The following is a 20,311-nucleotide window of genomic DNA, read 5'->3' as shown; positions in this document are numbered from 1 at the left end:
GACCAACCTGCAAGAAAAAGTATCAGGGTTCCTTTTTACTCCAAGTTTTAACAAGTACTTCTGTATACAGGCACTTAACACCCAAGTCAGCTTAAGTTTTCCCCAATACTAAAACAGACCTTATTATTAAACATTCAATTTTTCCCTTGCCTGCCCTGGTGAAATACTTACAGCATTATGTAATAAATAAGCAGTATCTTCCACGTCCAACACCATTTTTAGACAGCGCAGTTTGATATTAATCTCAAGGAGTCCACAGAGAAAATGAGGATCAGGTTTTACTTGGTCTCTGTGGTAAGCTGGGTTATATAGCCAACCTGCTGCTCTGCCTAAGCCCAGGGCTCCCATCATGCCTCAGCACAAGAACTAACACAAACTAGTTCAGAAGGACGTCATTCTTAAGTAGGATTTAGGACAAGTTTGACCGCAAGAGCCCATACCACACAGCTCAGACAACTGGAGTGATAGGGAAAGAGGCGAGGAGCTCACAAGGGCCTTTCTAGACAATACTCTCTGCAGGAATCTACACTCATCCTAGTACTATATAGTACTGTTAACATAATATGCGATTCCCAAGTAGATAGACAGTCTTACTACTGGGCAGCAGAACCTCCAGTTTATTCTGGACAGAGCTGCAGAGCTCACCCTCCTGAAAGTCGTTCCCTTTGATGCACCTTGCACAACCAAAAAATGACATATAAATGCCAAATATTATGATGAAGAAAGGCCAGGGTCAGGAGGGCAGCTCAGAAAGGGTAACTCAGGAGCTGATCATTAAAAAAAACTAATGGTAGTTAATTGCCCCAGAGAGGTAAGAAAGGGGCAACAAGCACAGAAGACAGTAAAGTGTTCCAAGTACCAAAGCTAGGTAAAGAAAGTAATTGGACATTTGGGGAGAGGAAGGAAAATGGGGTGAATGACACAGAAAAATCAGTGCAAACAACTACTGGCTGTCAGAATGCAGTCAGTACTGGAAGTGATTTAGAGGCATTTCCAGCTAGAGGTTATTGTGTGTCAATCGCTGGAGGTCAGGCTATACCCCAGGATTATCAATTGCTACAGCCTACTAAGCCCCAGGGGTCAGTTGGGCTGATCTGAAAATAGAAAACCAGCAGAAGAGCAGGCTTAGGGCCCTTTCACATGCAGGCTACATGAAAGCTGCTGTTTTTGTGCTACTGCGCTGTGTATCGCAGCCACATGGCAGGGTGCCAACCAGGTGGAAAAGACCCATGCTGTTGGCATGGTTCGTGTTTGCAGACACCCAAATTCTGATCCAGTGTCAGACTCTCAATTCCACAGTTCTATCCGTTGGACATTAGCGACTGGCAGGGAAGCCACTGCAGAATTAGGGCAAGTCTAGGTTGTGATCTGGTACACAGGAACCATGTGATGAGGCAGGCAGAGGTGTTAGGCTACCCTGCATAACACCCATATTGTAAAAACTAACCCTTAAGTGTTAACACTTTGCACTGATGATATTTGTTGTGGCATGTGTGTGAAGTGAAGGGGCAGGGTATAGAAGCTGCGCATCTTAACACACACCAGCTATTTTCAACCACTGGTCTGTGGCACACTGGTGTGCCGCAAATGGTCTGCAGGTGTGCTGTGGAAATTTGGGGGAAAGGTCATTGATTAGTAGGGCCATTGGGGGGTGTGAGCCCCCCACCAACAGCATGGTGTGCCTTGACAATGGTCAAAAAACTGATGGTGTGCCTTGACAATTTAAGCACCTTGTCAGTGTGGCGTGAGATGAAAAAGATTGAAAATCACTGACATACACAGTGGACACAGGTTAGGGAGCCACAGCCAACTGCAAGCCCTGCTGCACCTGTTCAAAAGTCTGGAGCTATGCAGCCCCCTTCAGGTGGTGTGGTTACTCAACAAACAGTGTCTCTACAAACATTCTGTAATGTAAAAGGCCCTTCATTGCTCTCAACTGCATCTCCTTTCACACTTGACTTTTTGGTTTCTGTTCCAGAAAACATGGTTATTAATCCTAGGCAGAGATTATAACTGCTGCCTTCCAAGTCACCACCATCATTCTTGTTTATGTACTTTGCCAGATTAAAAAGAATGAATACTTTCTCAGTGAACCGCAAGCATTACTTGCAGAAGAATCCAAGACAGTGTTAATTGCAAAGGCAAATCAAACACCCCTTCATCACAACAAAGCTCCCAGCTTCACATAACTGACCTAAATGTCTGCTACCCCTGTGATTCCAGGAAGAATTTTTTCCCCTAAAGATGTGGCACACTGAAAACAGATGGTAGCACATCCTAATCAACGTCAACGTTATAGTAAGAGGCTCTTTACTGACCGATTTGTATTAAAACACTATCTTGGAAAAAAAAAATCCAAGGTACACTAATCCGCTAGAAGGATAAAGACAAACGTGCCATCTGTTCATGCCTCTCTAGCTTTTTACAAGGCACATTCCTGCTCAGGAGGCTACACAACTGCACGTGACCGTTAGACACAAGTTGGAGGGGAGCCATCAGTCTGAACTATGGCAGTTGGACAACTTGACTGATAGTTGTCTTCATTAGAAGAGACATCTGTATGCCAGTTTCTAAGAAACAGCCATGTGAGCAGCAGATACTGTACGTAAAAACGGTCACGGTACTTTTAGAGGCCTGTTTGGTTTTTGGCATGAAACTGGGTGCCACAAAACTAGGCAGAGGCTATGGTAGTTTGTGCACTGAACTCCAAGGCTTTCCATGGAAGAAGTAGAGGCAGGTTCTCAAAATGTTGTGAGCACCTTTCCAATCACATCCACTTTTGTGCCCGCATTTGGTGCCTTCCATTTGATCTTCTATGGATAAAAGTGACAACACAGTTCACATGAAGGAAGTAAAGGCTTGCATGTGTCAAGGAACTGCCTTTACAGTTCAGACATCACAGGCAGAATCTAGTTATCCTATGTTAACTCAAGCACACACTTTTGGATCTGGTTTGCCGTCTCCACTATGGGCCATTAGACTTGATTTCTCATCACAAGCCCCACAAATGGGTGATGCAGCAGCAGCTTTTCAACCTCTCTCAAGTTCTGCCCAAAGCAGAATTTTTTTTTAAAAAAAAATTGGCTGCTCAGAAGAACATGCACTGTACATTTATCTTATCTGGAATATTTCAATATAAACCTAATCAAGCCTATGCCACTATTACTCAAGTTTATTTGGGAAGTGATGCAGCCCACCAGTTTGTTCTCTGCACAGTGTTAAAGGCAACACACCGCACTGTTGTGCATGCATGTCACAAAGCTGAGAAATCTCACAACAGTCATAGCCAAAGCTACAATTTGATGGCTTTTAGTTACAGTCCAGTCCTATTTGGTTAATAAAAAAAGTTCAAGTCCATGTTACTAGGCAGACTACCACAGTGTATAGAGAACTCCAACTAGATTGGTTTAACCCAGTGTTTCACAAACTGTGGGTTGCGAGCCCATTTCAGGTGGGTCCCCATTCATTTCAATATGTTATTTTTAATATATTAGACTTGATGCTACCATGGAATGTGTCTGCATTTAGGGAAATGTTACCGATCTTTTAACAGGCTACTGTGTATATGCTTTTAACAATGATAGTCAATGGGGCTTACTCCTGGCGAAGTTTGGGTAGGATTGCAGCCTCAGAGAGTCAAAAACCTTTCCTGCTTAATGCTGTCAGTTCCAGCCATGACATCACCTCTGGTGGGTCCCAACAGATCGTCATTCTAAAAAGTGGATCTTGATGCTAAAAAACTGGCTCAAGCCATTTCTGCCCAATCTTGCATATATGCAACAGGGACTAAATGTGTACACCTGTGGGCCAGGCAAAAATGGGTTAATTTAAAAGAACGTGTTTTTTTATTTTATTTTCAATTGTAAAAGAATGTAAAACTGGACCTGCTGCTGCCAGAGTTGCTACAGAACTCTGCACTATCCATTGTCCTCTAAACCAGCAGACACTACTTGTTAAGCACAATCTCTTGGCCATATCCAACACTTGAGTGCGCCAGAACTCAGACCAGTTGTCGCCAAGGTGAGTTATCTGTGTCAGACTGTGCTGCTTCAAGCTGCAGGGGGGGTTCACGTGATCGAATGTTCGTCAACAACAGACTCCTACAGAGGTAACTATGTGGCAGGAAGAAGGGGCTTAAAGGGTTCTAACCTGGTCAACAAGCTCATGTTCTATATAGAGGGAATGCTTGTATTAAGATATACTCAGTCATGCAAGATTTTGCTTATTGTCTGTCATGCAAGATTTTGCCTATTGTATCACCCCAGACACAAGCTTGCCTCTATGAAAAAAAACAACAAGAAACTAGGACAAAAGAATTTTGATCACCAGCACAAGCCTGACTAGCATAGTAGAAGCATACTGTCCTCCAAGCTGCTATTTCTGGCATTTTTAATGCTCTTATATGCTCAGGGCACAGCCAAGGAGCAACATTAGTGTTCCATTTTAAGTCTTTACTAGCAGATATACAGTTTCAGGAATATTGGGCACAATTTTTTCAGTGTCAAAGCACCCCCATTTTTACTTCTCCCATCTCCATTAGGAGATTTACATTCAATTTTTGCAATGGAAAAGAATGCATTCATTTTGACCACAAGGGCTCTTCACCCTTGTGGCTATTTACCCTTATGCCAAACACATGGCATAAGGAAGAGTTCAACTAGTGGTCAGAGACTTACCCCTTAGCTATGGTCCTTGGAAGTAGCTACTTGATTCTTCACTGCCACCTACAGTTGTGTAGCAGGAAATATGCTTGACCTCTTTGAAAAACAGGTGTGCCCCCGTTCTGGAATTCATGATTAACTGAAACTACCATGGATACAGGCGAATGCCTCCCCTCTCCATCCGGAGCTGGTTTCACAGAGAAACCAGAAGTTGCCTTTTTTTAACTTTCAGTCTGAACCTGGCAGAGGCTGTGGGCAGACATCTGAGGCCTCTGCTGGCCACTGGAGGGGGCACAAGCAATGGGGGCATGCGAGGGTCCCCATGGACCCAATCCATGGATAAGTGAATCTGCAGATATAGGATCCATGGATACAGGGGGGCCCCTATATAGGTCAACAGTAGCAACTCTTGAGACCATAACAAAAAATTTCAAAAGGCTTCATACCCAGCCCTCTATTTAGATAACTACAGGGTTAGGAGCTGCATCAGTATTTGTGCAGCGATATCCTGATTTAATGAAAGCTGTGTTTTAATGCTTTTCCCAGTTCCACTACTATATAAGAATGATTTTCAACAATTGATGGGGAAGTGGATACCAGAATTTCAAATTAAAAAAATGTTTAGAGAAAGTTGCAACACCAAATTTATCAACATTTAAATAATGAGATCAGAGCTCTCTCTGCTCAAACTTACACACCCCCTGACAGATTGGCTTCCTGGTTATCTTTATTCTAGACACAAGAGAGACCTGAGCACCTTCCCAACCCCAGAGTCCAACTGGCTGAATTGGGTCAAACCCCTCTCCCAGAACAGTGCCCCCCCGTCCCCCCCAAACAATTCAACATTCGACTTGTTTTCTGGGGGAAGGTACTGAGCATGCTCAGGTTAACCTGGGCTGTTTTTTCTCTCTTTTATTTACAAATATATTTACTTCTGCATGCCTAGGGAATTTGAGTATGAAGAAATCACCACAATGACCATGGACAGCCCTGTTTCACATGCAAACTCACTGGCACTCAACCAGCTGAGCTAACTATTAGTCTATTGGATGAGTTTATTATATATATCACATACTTTATAGATTAGCTCCTTAGAATCTCAGCTCTGAGCAAGAAGTCAACCACCACCCGCCAAATACACACGCCTGCTGTGTTCTTCCTTCACAGCCAGAGAGCAAGAAACGGACCAGAACACTGGGTAATCCAAACCTTATTCCCTCTGATCTTGCAAGAAATCACATGCAAGTGTTTGGTCAGTGGTGGTCTGAGATTCAACCACTGAAACCAAACTCCTCGAAGAAGGTTAGCACAGATGCGGTGAAGTTAAGGTGGCTGTGTAGAAACAGAGCACAGCATCCAATGGAGGCACTTGCATTCACTGCAACAATTTCAGAACTATCAAGTTACACACCAATATTACGTATATATTTTCCATCTCAAGATAAGGCATTCAGCCTTCTATCACTTGCAGAACTGGACAAGGCTCCCTAGCTGGAACCTTGCTGGAGGACTGCAATGTTGTACCACCTGACCTGTGCTTTAATGCGTCCAGCATATCCACCACTGACAAATGCTGGCAATACGGCATTTAAGTAATACAGCTGTGTCCCCATCTCCATAGTAGTTTGCAAACAAAGAAACACATAGTGAACAAGCAGCTTGTATTTGCTGGGCACACCTTAAGACAGAAAATATGCCCAATGGAATGCACAGGAACTGAAAATTATTAACCGGAATGCAAGTATATGGGTAGGATGGTCCAAACATGACGCCTGGGTTCTGGATGCCTGGTAAGTGCATTGGCTCTACCGCTTCTGCATTCTATTTAACAATTCATACCATTAGGCCTTGGTGTCATCTCAAGGATTGCCTGCTCTGCCGTGGTACTAGGGTTTGTGCTAAGACTTAGCTATGTACTGATTTGTTGCTGCCATTGCATGTTCTCCTGTAAATGTTGTGGTGTGGTACTGCTAGTTAGCACTGAAAACTTCTACCTTGTGCCAAAGTGCACCATGTCAGTAATTATCTTGTCAAAAGCACAGGATTAGACTTTTTGTGTTGCCAACAAACCTCTGAAAGATTTCCAGTCCAGCTGGTCATGAGGTTTGAGTAACCTGGCAAGTACACTCTATGTATTGGCAACCTTCAGTCTCGAAAGACTATGGTATCGCGCTCTGAAAGGTGGTTCTGGCACAGCGTCTAGTGTGGCTGAAAAGGCCAATCCGGGAGTGACAATCCCTTCCACACCGGGAGCAAGTGCAGTCTGTCCCTGGTCTGTCTCCCTGGCTGTGGGCCTTCCTTCTTTGCCTCTTAGCCTCAGACTGTTGGCAAAGTGTCTCTTCAAACTGGGAAAGGCCATGCTGCACAGCCTGCCTCCAAGTGGGACACTCAGAGGCCAGGGTTTCCCACTTGTTGAGGTCCATCCCTAAGGCCTTCAGATCTCTCTTGCAGATGTCCTTGTATCGCAGCTGTGGTCTACCTGTAGGGCGCTTTCCTTGCACGAGTTCTCCATAGAGGAGATCCTTTGGGATCCGGCCATCATCCATTCTCACGACATGACCAAGCCAACGCAGGCGTCTGTTTCAGCAGTGAATACATGCTAGGGATGTCCTGCTTCAGCAGGACAGCGAAGAAAATCCCAAACAAAAGTACACTCTAAGCAGGCACAAAAAGAGCTCATCTTCTATGTGATGCTCAAGAGAAGTTTCATGTCAACAAGCTTATTATAGAAAGTGGCAACATAGTTAACAGCCCAATCCTATCTTGTACTGGAACAGACAGGCCGGTGAGCCTGAACTGTATTCAGCACAAGTTTGGGACTGTCTGAGGCTTAGTCTGAGGCAAGAGGAAACTTTTCCCCTCACTCTGGGGAGAGCCGCAGCAGCCTCAAGGGGTCTACTTGGATCTGCACTGCCTAAATTGGTGTCACAAATCTGAGTAGCCTGGGACTGTCCCAGGCTGTCCGAAAAGGGGGGCAGGATGCAGCAAAACCTCCCGCTCCCCATTCGCGGGAAGCCTGCTGCCTGCTCTCTTCTGCCCCAAAATGCCTCCCTCCTGCCCCCCGCACGGGCCAAGCTTGGCCAACACAAACTCATCCTGCCTGGGACCCGCATTGGCATGGGGAGGCCAGCGCATATCTGAGCACTGGCCTATCTCCCCCTATGCGGACACGAAAGTGCTTTATGGCACTTTTGTGACGACAATGGGCTGGCCCTGGCGCCTGCCCATCTGCCAGTCTGGATGGCACCCTAAGTGTAGTTGACTGCTTCATTTTAATGCATACATGAGATTAGAAGTGCGCCAAATTTAATAATTTGGAATTTTGTTTTAGCAAACTGAAAAGGCACTTACTTGAACATCAAAGTCAGGCAGGAGACGTGTGATCGCCTAGAAAAATCAGAGAAGTAATTCAGGGAAGTTTTTCCAGTTCTAAAATGTAAATGTTGTATGGATTGAAGACACTGTGTGAAAGAATTACATTTTAGACCTATGCTTTGTGAAATTTACACTCTCATTGCAGTGGTCCAGTTTTGTGCTATGTGAACAAGACCAAGGAGTTGGGGGATCAAAAGCTCACCCTTCTCCTTCTCTTCTCTCATAAATTAAAAGAAAAGTTAAAGCATTTGTCTGATTGGAACCTGACTGGTTCTAACTGAAGCTGGCTAAACCACAGTTTCTTGTGTTCAAATGCAACACATCAATTCAAGGAAGAGGATGCTTCCCCTCTTCTAACACAGACAACAAGGAATATGGTGGGAGAGAATATCACAGCAAACATACATTCATTAATACAGCTCTAAGCCATAGTTCAGTGATATACCATAAAGGAGTCATTGATTTATATTGTCTCCTCCACCTGTGGTACTCCAATTCCAGAGCCAAGACGATGGTCTTCTAGACCACTGCTGCATCCCTCTAGGCCAGGGGTGTCCAAATTTTTTGGCAGGAGGGCCACATCATCTCTCTGACACTGTGCTGGGGGGCCAGAAATAAAATATGAATACATTTACATAAATGAATATATTAGAGATGGAACTTATATGATTGAATGAAGGTCTTGCAATCGCGCAAGGCCTATAAAAAGCCTTGCACAAAGCAAGCCCAGTGTTTCCTTTGCTTCTGCTGCTCCACCACAGATGTCAAACAGCAAGAAGCCCTTGCTGTGCAGCTCATGCGAGAGGTCAAACAGTCACCCTCATGCTGAGAACAGTTGCGTCGGTCCAGTGCGGGCTCCAGAAAGTCTCCGGAGGGCCAGAGGTTCATTAGAGACTGGAAGTTCCCTGCGGGCCAGATTGGGAGTCCCCGAGGGCCGCAAGTGGCCCCCGGGCTGGGGTTTGGGCACCCCTGCTCTAGGCACTAAAAATTCAAAAAAGCACCATGACAGATGAAGTGAATCTATCTGCCCCATGTACAATCCCGTAGTGAACTATTTGATGGGTGAGGGCACAGGGAAGAGACAACAGATTAAAAATCCAGCATGTCGCTTTCCACCCAGCCATCACCACCACTGTGGAGTGCTTGGCTACCAGCCTCTCACCAAGGCATGAGAATTCCTGATCCAGTGCCACAATTCATGCTTACCTCTTCTCTGTCAACCAGTGGTTTCACCTCTGTGATACGAGGGTCTTGGGGGTCTCCCGACATTGTCAGTAGTTGATACCTGTAGAAAAGAAAACACAAATATACATTAGCCTCAATTGCATATACTTCCCTCACACAAAAATTTCTGTAGGTTTATGCATACAAGCTTAAGCTTAAAGAGAAAAATGTTTAATGGCTCAAACTGCTGCAGTGATCAACAAACAACAAACGTTCGGCAAATAAGATTTTTATATAGCTGCTGAGTTTTTAAAGATTTGATCATGTTAATTATCTAAGTTTTTCAAGTTGATAAATAGAAGGAAAATGGATTAAGGCAAATATTGGATTGTTTGATAATAGAGTGAACAGCAACAGCAAAACACAAACAAAAGCTGGGGCAGCCTCTTATGTCAATTCTAATGAGAAACAACTTTAATGCCGGTGACTGCCTATCCAGTTCCCGCCTCAAGAGGGAGTTAAAAACACATGAATGCAACCTATTCTGAGCTCCTGCTTCTTCACAGTAGCCAAGAACTGCATACTGAGTTATAAAAATCATGTGAATAATTCCGCAAATCTATCTTACACCAGAAATATTGGGAGCATTTTTATTAGTCAGATGAAGATGGAAGAGGATGCCAAATGCTTTTTAAAAAAATCAAGCAGAGAAAAGATGCAAGTTACTTTGTGTGGCTTAATGTTTAAGCAGTTTTCCATGTTGTTCTGATTTTCACCATGCCAGTTTGAAAAGTTTAGTAATTGTTAGTCACAGATAGGACACAGGCTTTGCATGCAGGTTCAATCTCCAGTTAAAGGAATATCAGGCAGCAGGAATGGAAGAATCTATGCCCGAGTCCCTGGAGAATTATTGCCAGTCAGAATATACTGTTGAGCTACAGGAACCAATGAACTATTAAAGATAGCTTCAAAAGTTTATACGTATAATGTACCAGATCACCTGGCAGGTTTTTTCATAAAGAAAGTTCATACAACTTTCCATAAGCCATTTCAAATAGCAACTGTTACACCCATGACATGAGCCAAACTCCCTCCAACATGGAAAGCTTGTGCACCACCCAAAGACATTGAATGCACTGAGAGCAAGTGTTGCACCCTTAAAACTACCAGAAATCATTTATAATTGCATGCAGCCTACAAAGCAGAGGCTCAAACTACTGTTTAACTGGTTGGAGGGTTGTATTATGATGAGTGTCTCAGCTCCAGGCACACAATAGGACCCCTGCCCATGCAAATACACCAGGCATCTACAAATCAATAGGTTATATTGCCATTTCTAAGAGAGATCACTACAAGTAGTGGTTAGTGATTAATCTAAAGAGTAGTGAATGGTGATTAGTGGCAGTGTGTCCTACCCCTGAACTGAATTATCCACCATGCACAAATTTCCCCCCACATTGAACTGCAATCTTTGAGTAGCTGAACTACATAACAGTGGTTTCTACACGTACTGTATATTTGACAACTGCTCCCACATTCAAGTCGTCAAAATACAAAGCTTGGTTTATATCTGAAGCAGTTAGTGCTTGCAAATTTACAGCTGAGTGTTAAACAAGGCTCTCCCCTTATCTCTCCCCCTTTTGCCAATTCAGCATTCAGAGGTCACAAGGCCTCATAACAGAATAGCCTGTTTACGTAGTCCTAGTTAGGTTCCCATCAACCTCAGTCTCATTAAACACAAGTCTGGCAATTTAGTTATGGATTAAGGCTGAACCCTGTCATACTTGTTAGAGCTGATGGAGCTTAATTGTGTAGCTAATTCTTTTCAAACAGATTACATAAATTTGCAAAAATGGAAAGGATGAGGAAGGAGCAAATACACAACCATACAGAGTGATGGAGCATCACAAGTGCACAATGATCATGGCATCAATGGTATTTGATTTACCATGACTGTAAATAGCATGTACACCTTTGGGTCACGGACATCTCTCTTCACTTAAGGACATGCACATGGAGAGCCCAAGTTGATGGGTGCTTCCATCCATCTGGTCTGCAGATCTCTACCCCCTTCCCAGTCTCACTGCATGAAGCACAATCACCAATTATGCACTGTTCGTACAAAGTGTACATCAGTGTTTCAGGAGAATGAGTTCATAAATGCAACCGTGACTAAAACTTAAGAAAAACTCACTTCTTGGATAAAAGCCTCTAAAACCTTTTTTGGAAGGCATTAAAAGCCTTGAAGAAACATTTTGGAATGCGATTCCTCATAGCCTGGCAATTACAGGGAATAATAGGCAGCTCTTATTCTCTACTTGTTCTAGTCATTCAACTGTATCTTCCTTATTAGCCACAGTCCAAAACTTTCACAGGACAGACACCTGTGTTAAGCCATTTTATCCAGAGGAGATCCGACTTTATTTATACAAGTATTTATATACCGCCTTTCTTTGGTCATCAGATTTCTCCTCAGACTTTAATCCAAGGCGGTTTACATAGGCAGGCTGTTCTAAACCCCCATAGGGATTTTTACAATAGTTTAACCTCACTAGCCCACATTTACCTACCTTCTTTTAGCAGCACAATTTCAAGAAAACACTGAGTCAAAACATCTAGCGCACCCCATATGATCTCTGGAACAGTACACGGTCATACAATTAACATTTCCTAGAAAATAATCCGATTTGACCCCAAAAGGGCAGAAACCACAGTGTTAATATTATTGGTACAGCAGAAGCTGTAAGTCAGCACAGAGATTGGAATGGTAGACTACTGGCAAACAAACATAATTCTGACTTATCTTTACTAAAAGGTATTGCCAGGTCAATGTTTTTCCACTTTGGTAAATCAACATGCCCTAGATTCTTGCTCCAGGTAGGAGAAGGGAAGGCTAGGAGAGAACCTCTCTCCTAACGTGCTAGTTTTCTATGTACAAGGCATTTTTGAATGGAGGCAAAGCCCCCTTGCAGTCTGAGGTGAACAGCCCAGGTGCTCAATTCAACTCCCCAGGAAAAGTTAGGCCTGATACTCCCTTAGATCTGGTGGGTGTGGGGGAGGCAGACATCACTTACAAGATATTTAAGCTTCACACTGCTTTGGAAAATACTGTGGTTTCTTGTTCAAAGTTTACTTTCACTGACAAACTATTTCTTTAAATGTTTTTTATAACGATCACTAACTTGCAAGAGACACAGTGCAATGCCAATACGTTGGATCAGACTTGTAACTACTACCCATAGCCACTCTTACAGAAGAGTAAAGCCTCAGTGGCCGATGAGCAGTTGCAACAATTACTACTGGAAATTTGACCTAAAGAATACAGGGAGAAGAATGCTATTGTATCAAAAGAGGTCCAAGGGGCTTAACGTAAAACCTCAAAGCCCTATCCTATCTCAGTTGCATGTGGAAACCCACTGAATCCAGTGAGCCTTTGCTCCCAAGTATGTAAAGAAATAAAGTCTTGGGCTGAGAGTTTTTCAGCCACTCCTCCTAATCATTAACTAATTTATTAGTTAGAATAGATCCTTCATCACACCCCAAAGAATACTGCTTTGCTCCATCATCTCAACTCCCCTACACCTCTTGTTGATTGACCATTTATGATGCACTTTGCAAGGCAAGTTCTGAGAATACAGAGGTGGTAGAAAATAATTTTTATCCTTGCCAATTTTAAAATGCTTTTCTGAATCACATTAGAAACTACATATGTATGTCTCCATACAGAGAAAAATCACCACATCTCAAAGTTTTGTGACAGAGAACAACATGAACAGAAGCACAGCAAGAGGAGCACCTACAGTCACTGGAGAACCTTAACATAAAAGTAAACTCTGATATTAAGCTGGATCTGCTCAGAGAAATATCATCAATCAGCAAGCCTCAATTTTAGCTTTTCTACCATCATGCCCTTTCCCAGAATCATCACCATAAATAACCCTAGTAGCACAATCCTTTGCACGTCTACTCAGAAGTAAATTCCATTTTTTTCAGTGGGGCTTACTCCCAGGAAAGTGTTATAGGACTCCAGACAATGCAATTTCTAACTTGAAAACCACTTTGTGATCTTTGGTACCCACGGAAGGTACTTTAGTCATCCCTACCAATCTTGAACTCTGGTGTCACTGCCTTTGTAACTCTCCCCCCTTCAGGTCTTCCTCACCAGTGTAATGTTCAGCTATGTTCTTCAGGACTTTGTTACTGTTCAGAGCAAGGAACAGCTTGTTTCAGGTTGCTATGCTTTAATTTGGTTTGCTTTTGCTATCTACCATGTGGTGGGTGGCTCCCTCAAGGATCTTTGCAACAAGGTTTTATTGCTTGATAATGCTTTCATCTTACTGGCAAGACACCAACTCCACACTGCACTGTGTTTAGGTGGCTCCTTTTTGTTTGTTTTGAGTGACTGGTGGGGTATTAGCTTGCTACACAAGCAGTGCTCCAGGAAGTCACAGCAACAGCCTAAATAAAGGAACTGTTTGAAAACAGCTTCTTAGAAGGCAAGATTTTTGTAAGGAGCTGAATGCAGTTTGGGAATGGGATTGCTGCCTGCAGTGTGTAGTCCCGTCCACTTTTGCCCCTGGAACAAAACAATAAACTGTTTGATCATAGCCAACAGTGACATGAAAAGAGGTGTGTGGACACCATGGAAAGACTTGACTTTAATAAGATTGCTGCCTATCTCCACATTAAGTTCTACCCAACAAGTTAAAAAGCTAATTCTTCTACAGCGGTGGATCACTCCTCCTAGCTCTTACACTGGCAGTGGGACTCAGGTTCAGTACTCAAACCATGCTTGCAGTAAACCAGTGGTTCTCACACAATTAGCACCAGGACCCACTTTTTAGAATGAGAGAACCCACTAGAAGTGATGTCATGGCAGGAAGTGACATCATCAAGGAAAAATGTTTAACAGTCCTAGGCTGCAATCCTATCCACACTTACTTAGGAGTAAGCCCCATTGACTATCATTGTTATATACATTGCAGCCTTTTAAAAGTACAGATTTCCCTAATGCAGTCACCTACCATGTTGGCAGCAAGTCTAATACACTAAAAAGAAAATACTGAAATGAACGGGAACCCACCTGAAATTGGTTCGTGACCCATGTAGTGGATCCCGATCCACAGTTTGAGTGACACTGCAGTAAACTATTCAAGGAGGAAGTTACATGTGCCTAGTTTTCTTTCCCACCCTAACGCATACAATCGTAATGAAACTCATCGTCCATTTCCTTGATCTGAGATTGTCAATGACATGGAACCGGAAAACGCACATTACCCCACACATTTCATTACATTATGTATGAGGAGGGAAAACTAGATGTGCTGCCCTGTCAGCTCCAACCAGACTGCAGCTGACATTTGAGTTGAAGAAAGCAAACTGTTTCACTTCCTTCTCGTCCTTTATATATTTAGATCGATAATAAGTTGGGTTTTTGCCTCAGTTATGGGTGGGTCAGCAAACCCCACGAAAACAAAACGTTCACACCGCATGATCAAAGACTCCTGCAGACCTTCCCAGCAATGCAGTTCAGAGCATCCCAGTCCAACTTTTGCATTACCCAGAGGGCCACCCTAGCAGCTCTTGGGATCAATGTTGCACCTCAGCATGTGGCAGTTGCGCAAGTGGGCACACTTCTCAGTTGTGCAGCCAATTACGTGTGCTGACAAGTTGGCAACTTCATCATCTTGGATGGCAACATTCAGAATAATCCAGAGACTGCACTTGGCAGTCTAAAAATGCTTCTTTCCATTTTAGGCTTGAATTTCCCTGCAAAGACAGGAAAATCCTCTTAGCAGCAGAATGACTTTGGAAGTTAACTTTATATTCTGCAAGCCCTTTTCTGTGCCACTGATGCCCAACATTTCTTTTCCTCTTTGTAAACATGGCGTAGATCAGGGGTGTCCATGGTTTTTGGCAGGAGGGCCACATCATTTCTCTGACAGTGCCGGAGGCCGGGGGAAAAAAGAATTAATTTACATTTAAAATTTGAATAAATTTGCATAAGTTTACATAAATTAATATATTAAAGATGAACTTATATGAATGAATGAAGGTTTTGCAATAGCTCAAGGCCTATAAAAGGCCTTGCACAAAGCAAGACTGGCCTTTCCTTTGCTGTCGCTACTGCATCACAGACATGAAACAGCAAGCAGTGGAGGAAGCCCTCATCCCACAGCTCACGCGAGAGGTCAAACAGTCGTCCTCATGCTGAGAGCAGTTGTGTCAGGCCAGTGCGGGCTCCAACAAACCTCCAGAGGGCCAGAGGCTCATTGGAGACTGGGGGCTCCCTGAGGGCCTCATTGAGAGGCCTCGAGGGCCGCATGTGGCCCCAGGGCTGGGGTTTGGGCACCCCTGACCTAGATGTAGGCTGCAGTATTTTGACATGCTCAAATATCATACTGTAATTCCTGCAACTGACTACTTTATCAGATAGCTTTGTTCTTTGAACAAAGCTTATAAATATGATGAAATTAAGGACTTTGGTCAGTCACATGTTTATATGTTGCTTAGTGGAGTCAGACTATACTGGCCTTCAAATGATAAAGCTAAATCAACTGTTCTATTCACTCAAGATTTCCATAGTTCAGAGCTAGAAATCACTGGCATGTCATAAGAAAACTCACTTTAAAAAAAGAATTATAGCAGCCATATTGAAATATGTGCCACATTGGGGGTGGGGTGAGGGAAGGATGGGCAACTGTGCATGGAACTAACATTTATTTAATGTTTGCACTGCAGTTGCTTTTACCGCCGAAGTGAATTAATTCAGCAGTTCAAGCAATTGATAGGAACTTCAAAAATCCTCCTGCTCTTTACATCTATCAGCCCAACTCTCCACACAGCATACATGATCAAGCAGCAACTATGTACAAGGCTGCTTTGGAGTTTCTTGAACTGCAAGTTAAAAGGCCATCCAGATCCCGGAACTTCAGAGTTGCAAAAATGTTCTCATCACTGGGTAAGCAGGTATCGTAAATTCAAACGCAACCTTCTTTATCCAGTTCCGATTCATGCAGTTCTGTTTTTAAGCTTCTCATCTCAGCCATCAAGCTGCACAAATGGTCTGTACTGACCAAGTCAGTAAACCCCTGGATTGGAGATAGCCTGTGAACAGCACAGCCAATACTGGAAGATAAAGATTCTAGCCTGGAATCTAGCCTGGAAACCAAGGCCATGGAGTTCCAAGGAGATTGCAGTGAAGCTTGAAGGCTGCAACAAAATAACCCCTCAGTTTGGAATTGGGTCCCCCTAGTCCCTCACTAAATTCAGTGCCTTCAGTTTCAAATCAATTCAGACACCACCTTCGAGAATTCTGGCTGTATTTTCAGGGCATAACAGCTATGAGCAAGACTCAGGTGCACATTTCTTCATTCTAAGGAATTTCTGCTTAGACTGCAGAAGTTCTGGGACAAATTCTGACCTGTTATCAGACAGAAAGAAATACCAGCTATGGAAAGGTGGCCTAGAATTCCACTTCAAGAAAAAATCCCAAACCACCGCAATGACTCCCAAATCCTGAGATGTCAATGGGAAGACTTTCATAAGTTTGTTTTGCAAACTAATGCCACTGCATAATCAAAGCGCTGAAGACAGAAATTACATGCAGAGCACTTTTCCGTTATGGACGGTTTTGATTTTATTCATTCCTCACTTCGTTTGTCGGCTGGGTTGGGCAAATTTTTCAGCACAACTAAGAAGCCCAACTCATTTGAAATCAGCACAGCACACACAGGAGAGGCACACAAACACTTCACATTGTCTTCTGGGTGGACCCAGTGCAGCGACTCCACCTCAGCTGCACAAATGCTGGCCTTTACTTCTTCCTGCAGAAGGAGATGAGACTTTCCACTTTTATGGTGGAAAGAGCCAAGAGATGTACATACCGGGTGCATGCATTCAGTCAAGCAATGCCTGAGGAGACTCTACTGTAAAGAACACTAAACCTGATCTCTGGCCCTAGGGCTCCAAATGCCTGAAGCGAAGCAGGTTTTATGTCCCCTAAGTGGTATCTCCAATTGAAGCCATTGTAATACAATGGGTATTACAATACAATACAAGGACATCTGCAAGAGGGATCTGAAGGCCTTAGGAGTGGACCTCAACAGGTGGGAAACCCTGGCCTCTGAGTGGGCCACTTGGAGGCAGGCTGTGCAGCAAGGCCTTTCCCAGTTTGAAGAAACACTTGGCCAACAGACCGCGGCAAAGAAGGAAGGCCCATAGCCAGGGAGACAGACCGGGGACAGACTGCACTTGCTCCCAGTGTGGAAGGGATAGTCACTCCCGAATCGGCCTTTTCAGCCACACTAGATGCTGTTCCAGAACCACCTTTCAGATCGCGATACCAGAGTCTTTCGAGACTGAAGGTTGCCAACATAGCAATACAATCAAGCTTGACACTCAGCTGCACAGCCCTAGACCTTCATCCACATAGCTTCTTTTTCTGTTCTATTTCTTGGATACAGAGTGTCAGAACACAGGAACCAGGGTAGACCCTCCAGGCTTCTGCATACTTTACTAAACAGGCTTGAGACAGTTTGCACTGTGCCGTGGTCATGCAGCCACATGACCATCTGATTGTCCTTGCATTACAAGCTATGAGTGCCAGTTAATCTGAAAGCAGCCAATCCAGCATAACCAGGGTTTTATATACAGTATATTAAAAACTTACTGAAGTTAAGTTCAATCTGTGTTCAAGGTACGATTCTGTTTACTGCTATTTTCTCATCAGCTAATTAAACAAGTATGTGCTTTTATCTTGTACATCAGTCCATAATGCAAACTTCCGATTGCTTTATAGTATATTCTACCCTTCTTGTAGCAGTGAGGATGCTACTACTAAGAATTTCTACTGAATGATACTGCTAACCATGGATCCCCAAAGCAGATTAACCCAGATTTTAATTCAGCAGCACATTTGCAGGCAACAATATCTGAGAAGAGCATTCCCTTTAGTGTTAAGTTTTATAGGATTTTAGTTCTGCCATGCACAGATTTCCCTGTGAGGAAACCTTTCATTTTTGCAATACAACTACCTAGTAAAGGCACGTACTTTTTACATCCTGCTCTACAACAGCACAGCAGAGGCCACCATTTGTCTTCTGTGGCTGCTTGCTAGAGGCTTTTAGGAACTAAACTGGGTTTCTATGCTCCAAGGCTGCAGTGATCTGGAAGCCAATATTAACAAGCAGTAATGGGAATAACTAGAACATATCCATCTGTACCAAAGTTCAACACGAGTGTTTGTCTTTTCTAAGCCCTTTCCCAGAACTAAAAGTTAAGGACAAGCAATAACAGGAAGCAGGATCACAAGAGGTATCAGTCAAAATCAATGGGGTGTCACTTCAGGAACAGGAACCAACAAAAGGGGAGCAGGAGAGATACACTAAACACATGCAAAACTGTCAACATTTAAAGACCTCCAACTAATTATCAGGCATCTTCTGCATGACTTCATGAAATCCACATTCCAGCTTCAAAGCCTCATTAGAATACCATCAGTAGAAGCTGCACTGTTACATAAGTTTATTTTCTATACACCATGGGAGCTATCCTCCATGTTTAGACATGTGTAGGTTTGCATTCTGGAGCACTACAGCCAACAGGATTCTTTGTATGGCTGGGAAAGTGCAAAATATTAGTGACCTAACTTTATGGTCAAATGTGCAAGATAAAGTGAACAGGAGATCCATCTCTATTTGCACTCCAGTTATCTTAAAGTGTAGCATCAGTACAGTAATGTTATACAATCAATGCATAAGTAAGACGACATGTTGTAAGGGAAGTGTCAACAAGGCAGGACAGAAATGAACAGTACAGTGCACATTTCTATCCATGCCAACAGAACCAGCAGCCTTAAAACAGTGCAATGCTGAACACATATACGTGAGCAGCAAATAGGACTCAAAACCCAAAACAAGGCCAGACTACTCTGCACATGAGCAAGTGCTGATGCTCTACCAGCACATATTATGTCAGAGAAACTTCCACATTGTTTAAATCACTGTCAGCAGAGAAACTTGTCAGGAGTTGGGACCCATCTCAAGCCAAAGCTCCAACAAGGCACCTTCCTCCAAGAGCCCAGCAGATGAAGAATGAGTGGCCATGGTTCCATCCTGCCCAGTAGTCGCCAATAAGCACACACTGCTACTATATTGGCCTACCCTTCCTTCCTTTCAGGTCAATTAGAAGGAAAGAAGAGCATACACTGTTACCCTGCCAGTTTTAAAAGGTGGAATGAGTAAAAGAGGAGGCAAGGTGGAAAAACAGAAGTGTTGCAGAAAGGCGAAGCAGGCCAATGGGTAGGAGACTGAGGTCCTACTGAAGATGGCAGGGCTTAGGCAAGTACAACCAAGTCTCCTGAAGGATCAATTCCATCTTGGACCTCTAGCCTGACCACTGTTCAACTTGAACCTCAAAATGAAATGGTGGTGGCAACAGATGAGATCACAACTTGGGTTTTGAACTGCCTGCTGAAGGCCCATAGCGACCAATTCTCCTCTATCAAGAAAGGTGTGAAATAGAGAGAGGATATTTTCCATCTCTCTTGCAAGATTCAGTGAATATAAGGAAATACTTCTCCCAGCAACTAGGTGAGTCATTATGTTACATTATGTAGTGGTGCCCTCACTCATGTTACACTAGCTCTCTAGTCCACTTGAGAAAACACAACTGGATCTGTCAGTCATGTGACGGTGCTCCTTTATTACTTTCTAACTCAGTGGTTCTCACACATTTAGCACCAGGACCCGCTTTTTAGAATGAGAATCTGTCAGTACCCACCGGAAGTGATGTCATAACCAGAAGTGATGTCATCGAGCAGGAAAAATTTTTAACAATCCTAGGCAGCAATCCTATCCACTTACCCAGACGTAAGTCCCATTTACTATCATTGTTAAAAGAATATACGCAGTAGCTTGTTACAGGTCTGTAACATTTCCCCAAATGCAATCACATACCATGGTAGCATCAAGTCTAATATATTAAAAATAAAATATTGAAATGAAAGGGGGCCCACCTGAAATTGGCTCACAACCCACCTAGTGGGTTTTGACCCACAGTTTGAGAAACACTGTTCTAACTAAAATACTAACAGTAACTTCAAGGTGGTT

At 43.4% G+C, this 20,311-nt stretch overlaps 1 protein-coding gene across 2 annotated transcripts in view; it reads right to left on the bottom strand.

Moving 5' to 3' along the window:
* NDRG1 (N-myc downstream regulated 1) overlaps positions 1–20,311 on the bottom strand; it is a 49,929-nt gene that overhangs the window by 22,403 nt on the left and 7,215 nt on the right. For both annotated transcript variants that reach the window (XM_066623107.1, XM_066623106.1), the window contains exons 2-3: positions 9,243–9,321; positions 8,013–8,048 (exon numbers count right to left, since the gene is read on the bottom strand). In XM_066623107.1, coding sequence (XP_066479204.1) covers positions 8,013–8,048; positions 9,243–9,305 — 99 coding nt within the window. In that variant the 5' untranslated portion in view covers positions 9,306–9,321. The remainder of the gene's footprint in view (positions 1–8,012; positions 8,049–9,242; positions 9,322–20,311) is intronic.

This window comes from Tiliqua scincoides, chromosome 4 (assembly GCF_035046505.1).
Source record: "Tiliqua scincoides isolate rTilSci1 chromosome 4, rTilSci1.hap2, whole genome shotgun sequence".
NCBI classification, from domain to species: domain Eukaryota; kingdom Metazoa; phylum Chordata; class Lepidosauria; order Squamata; family Scincidae; genus Tiliqua; species Tiliqua scincoides.
This window is presented reverse-complemented; position numbering and strand designations above follow the sequence as displayed.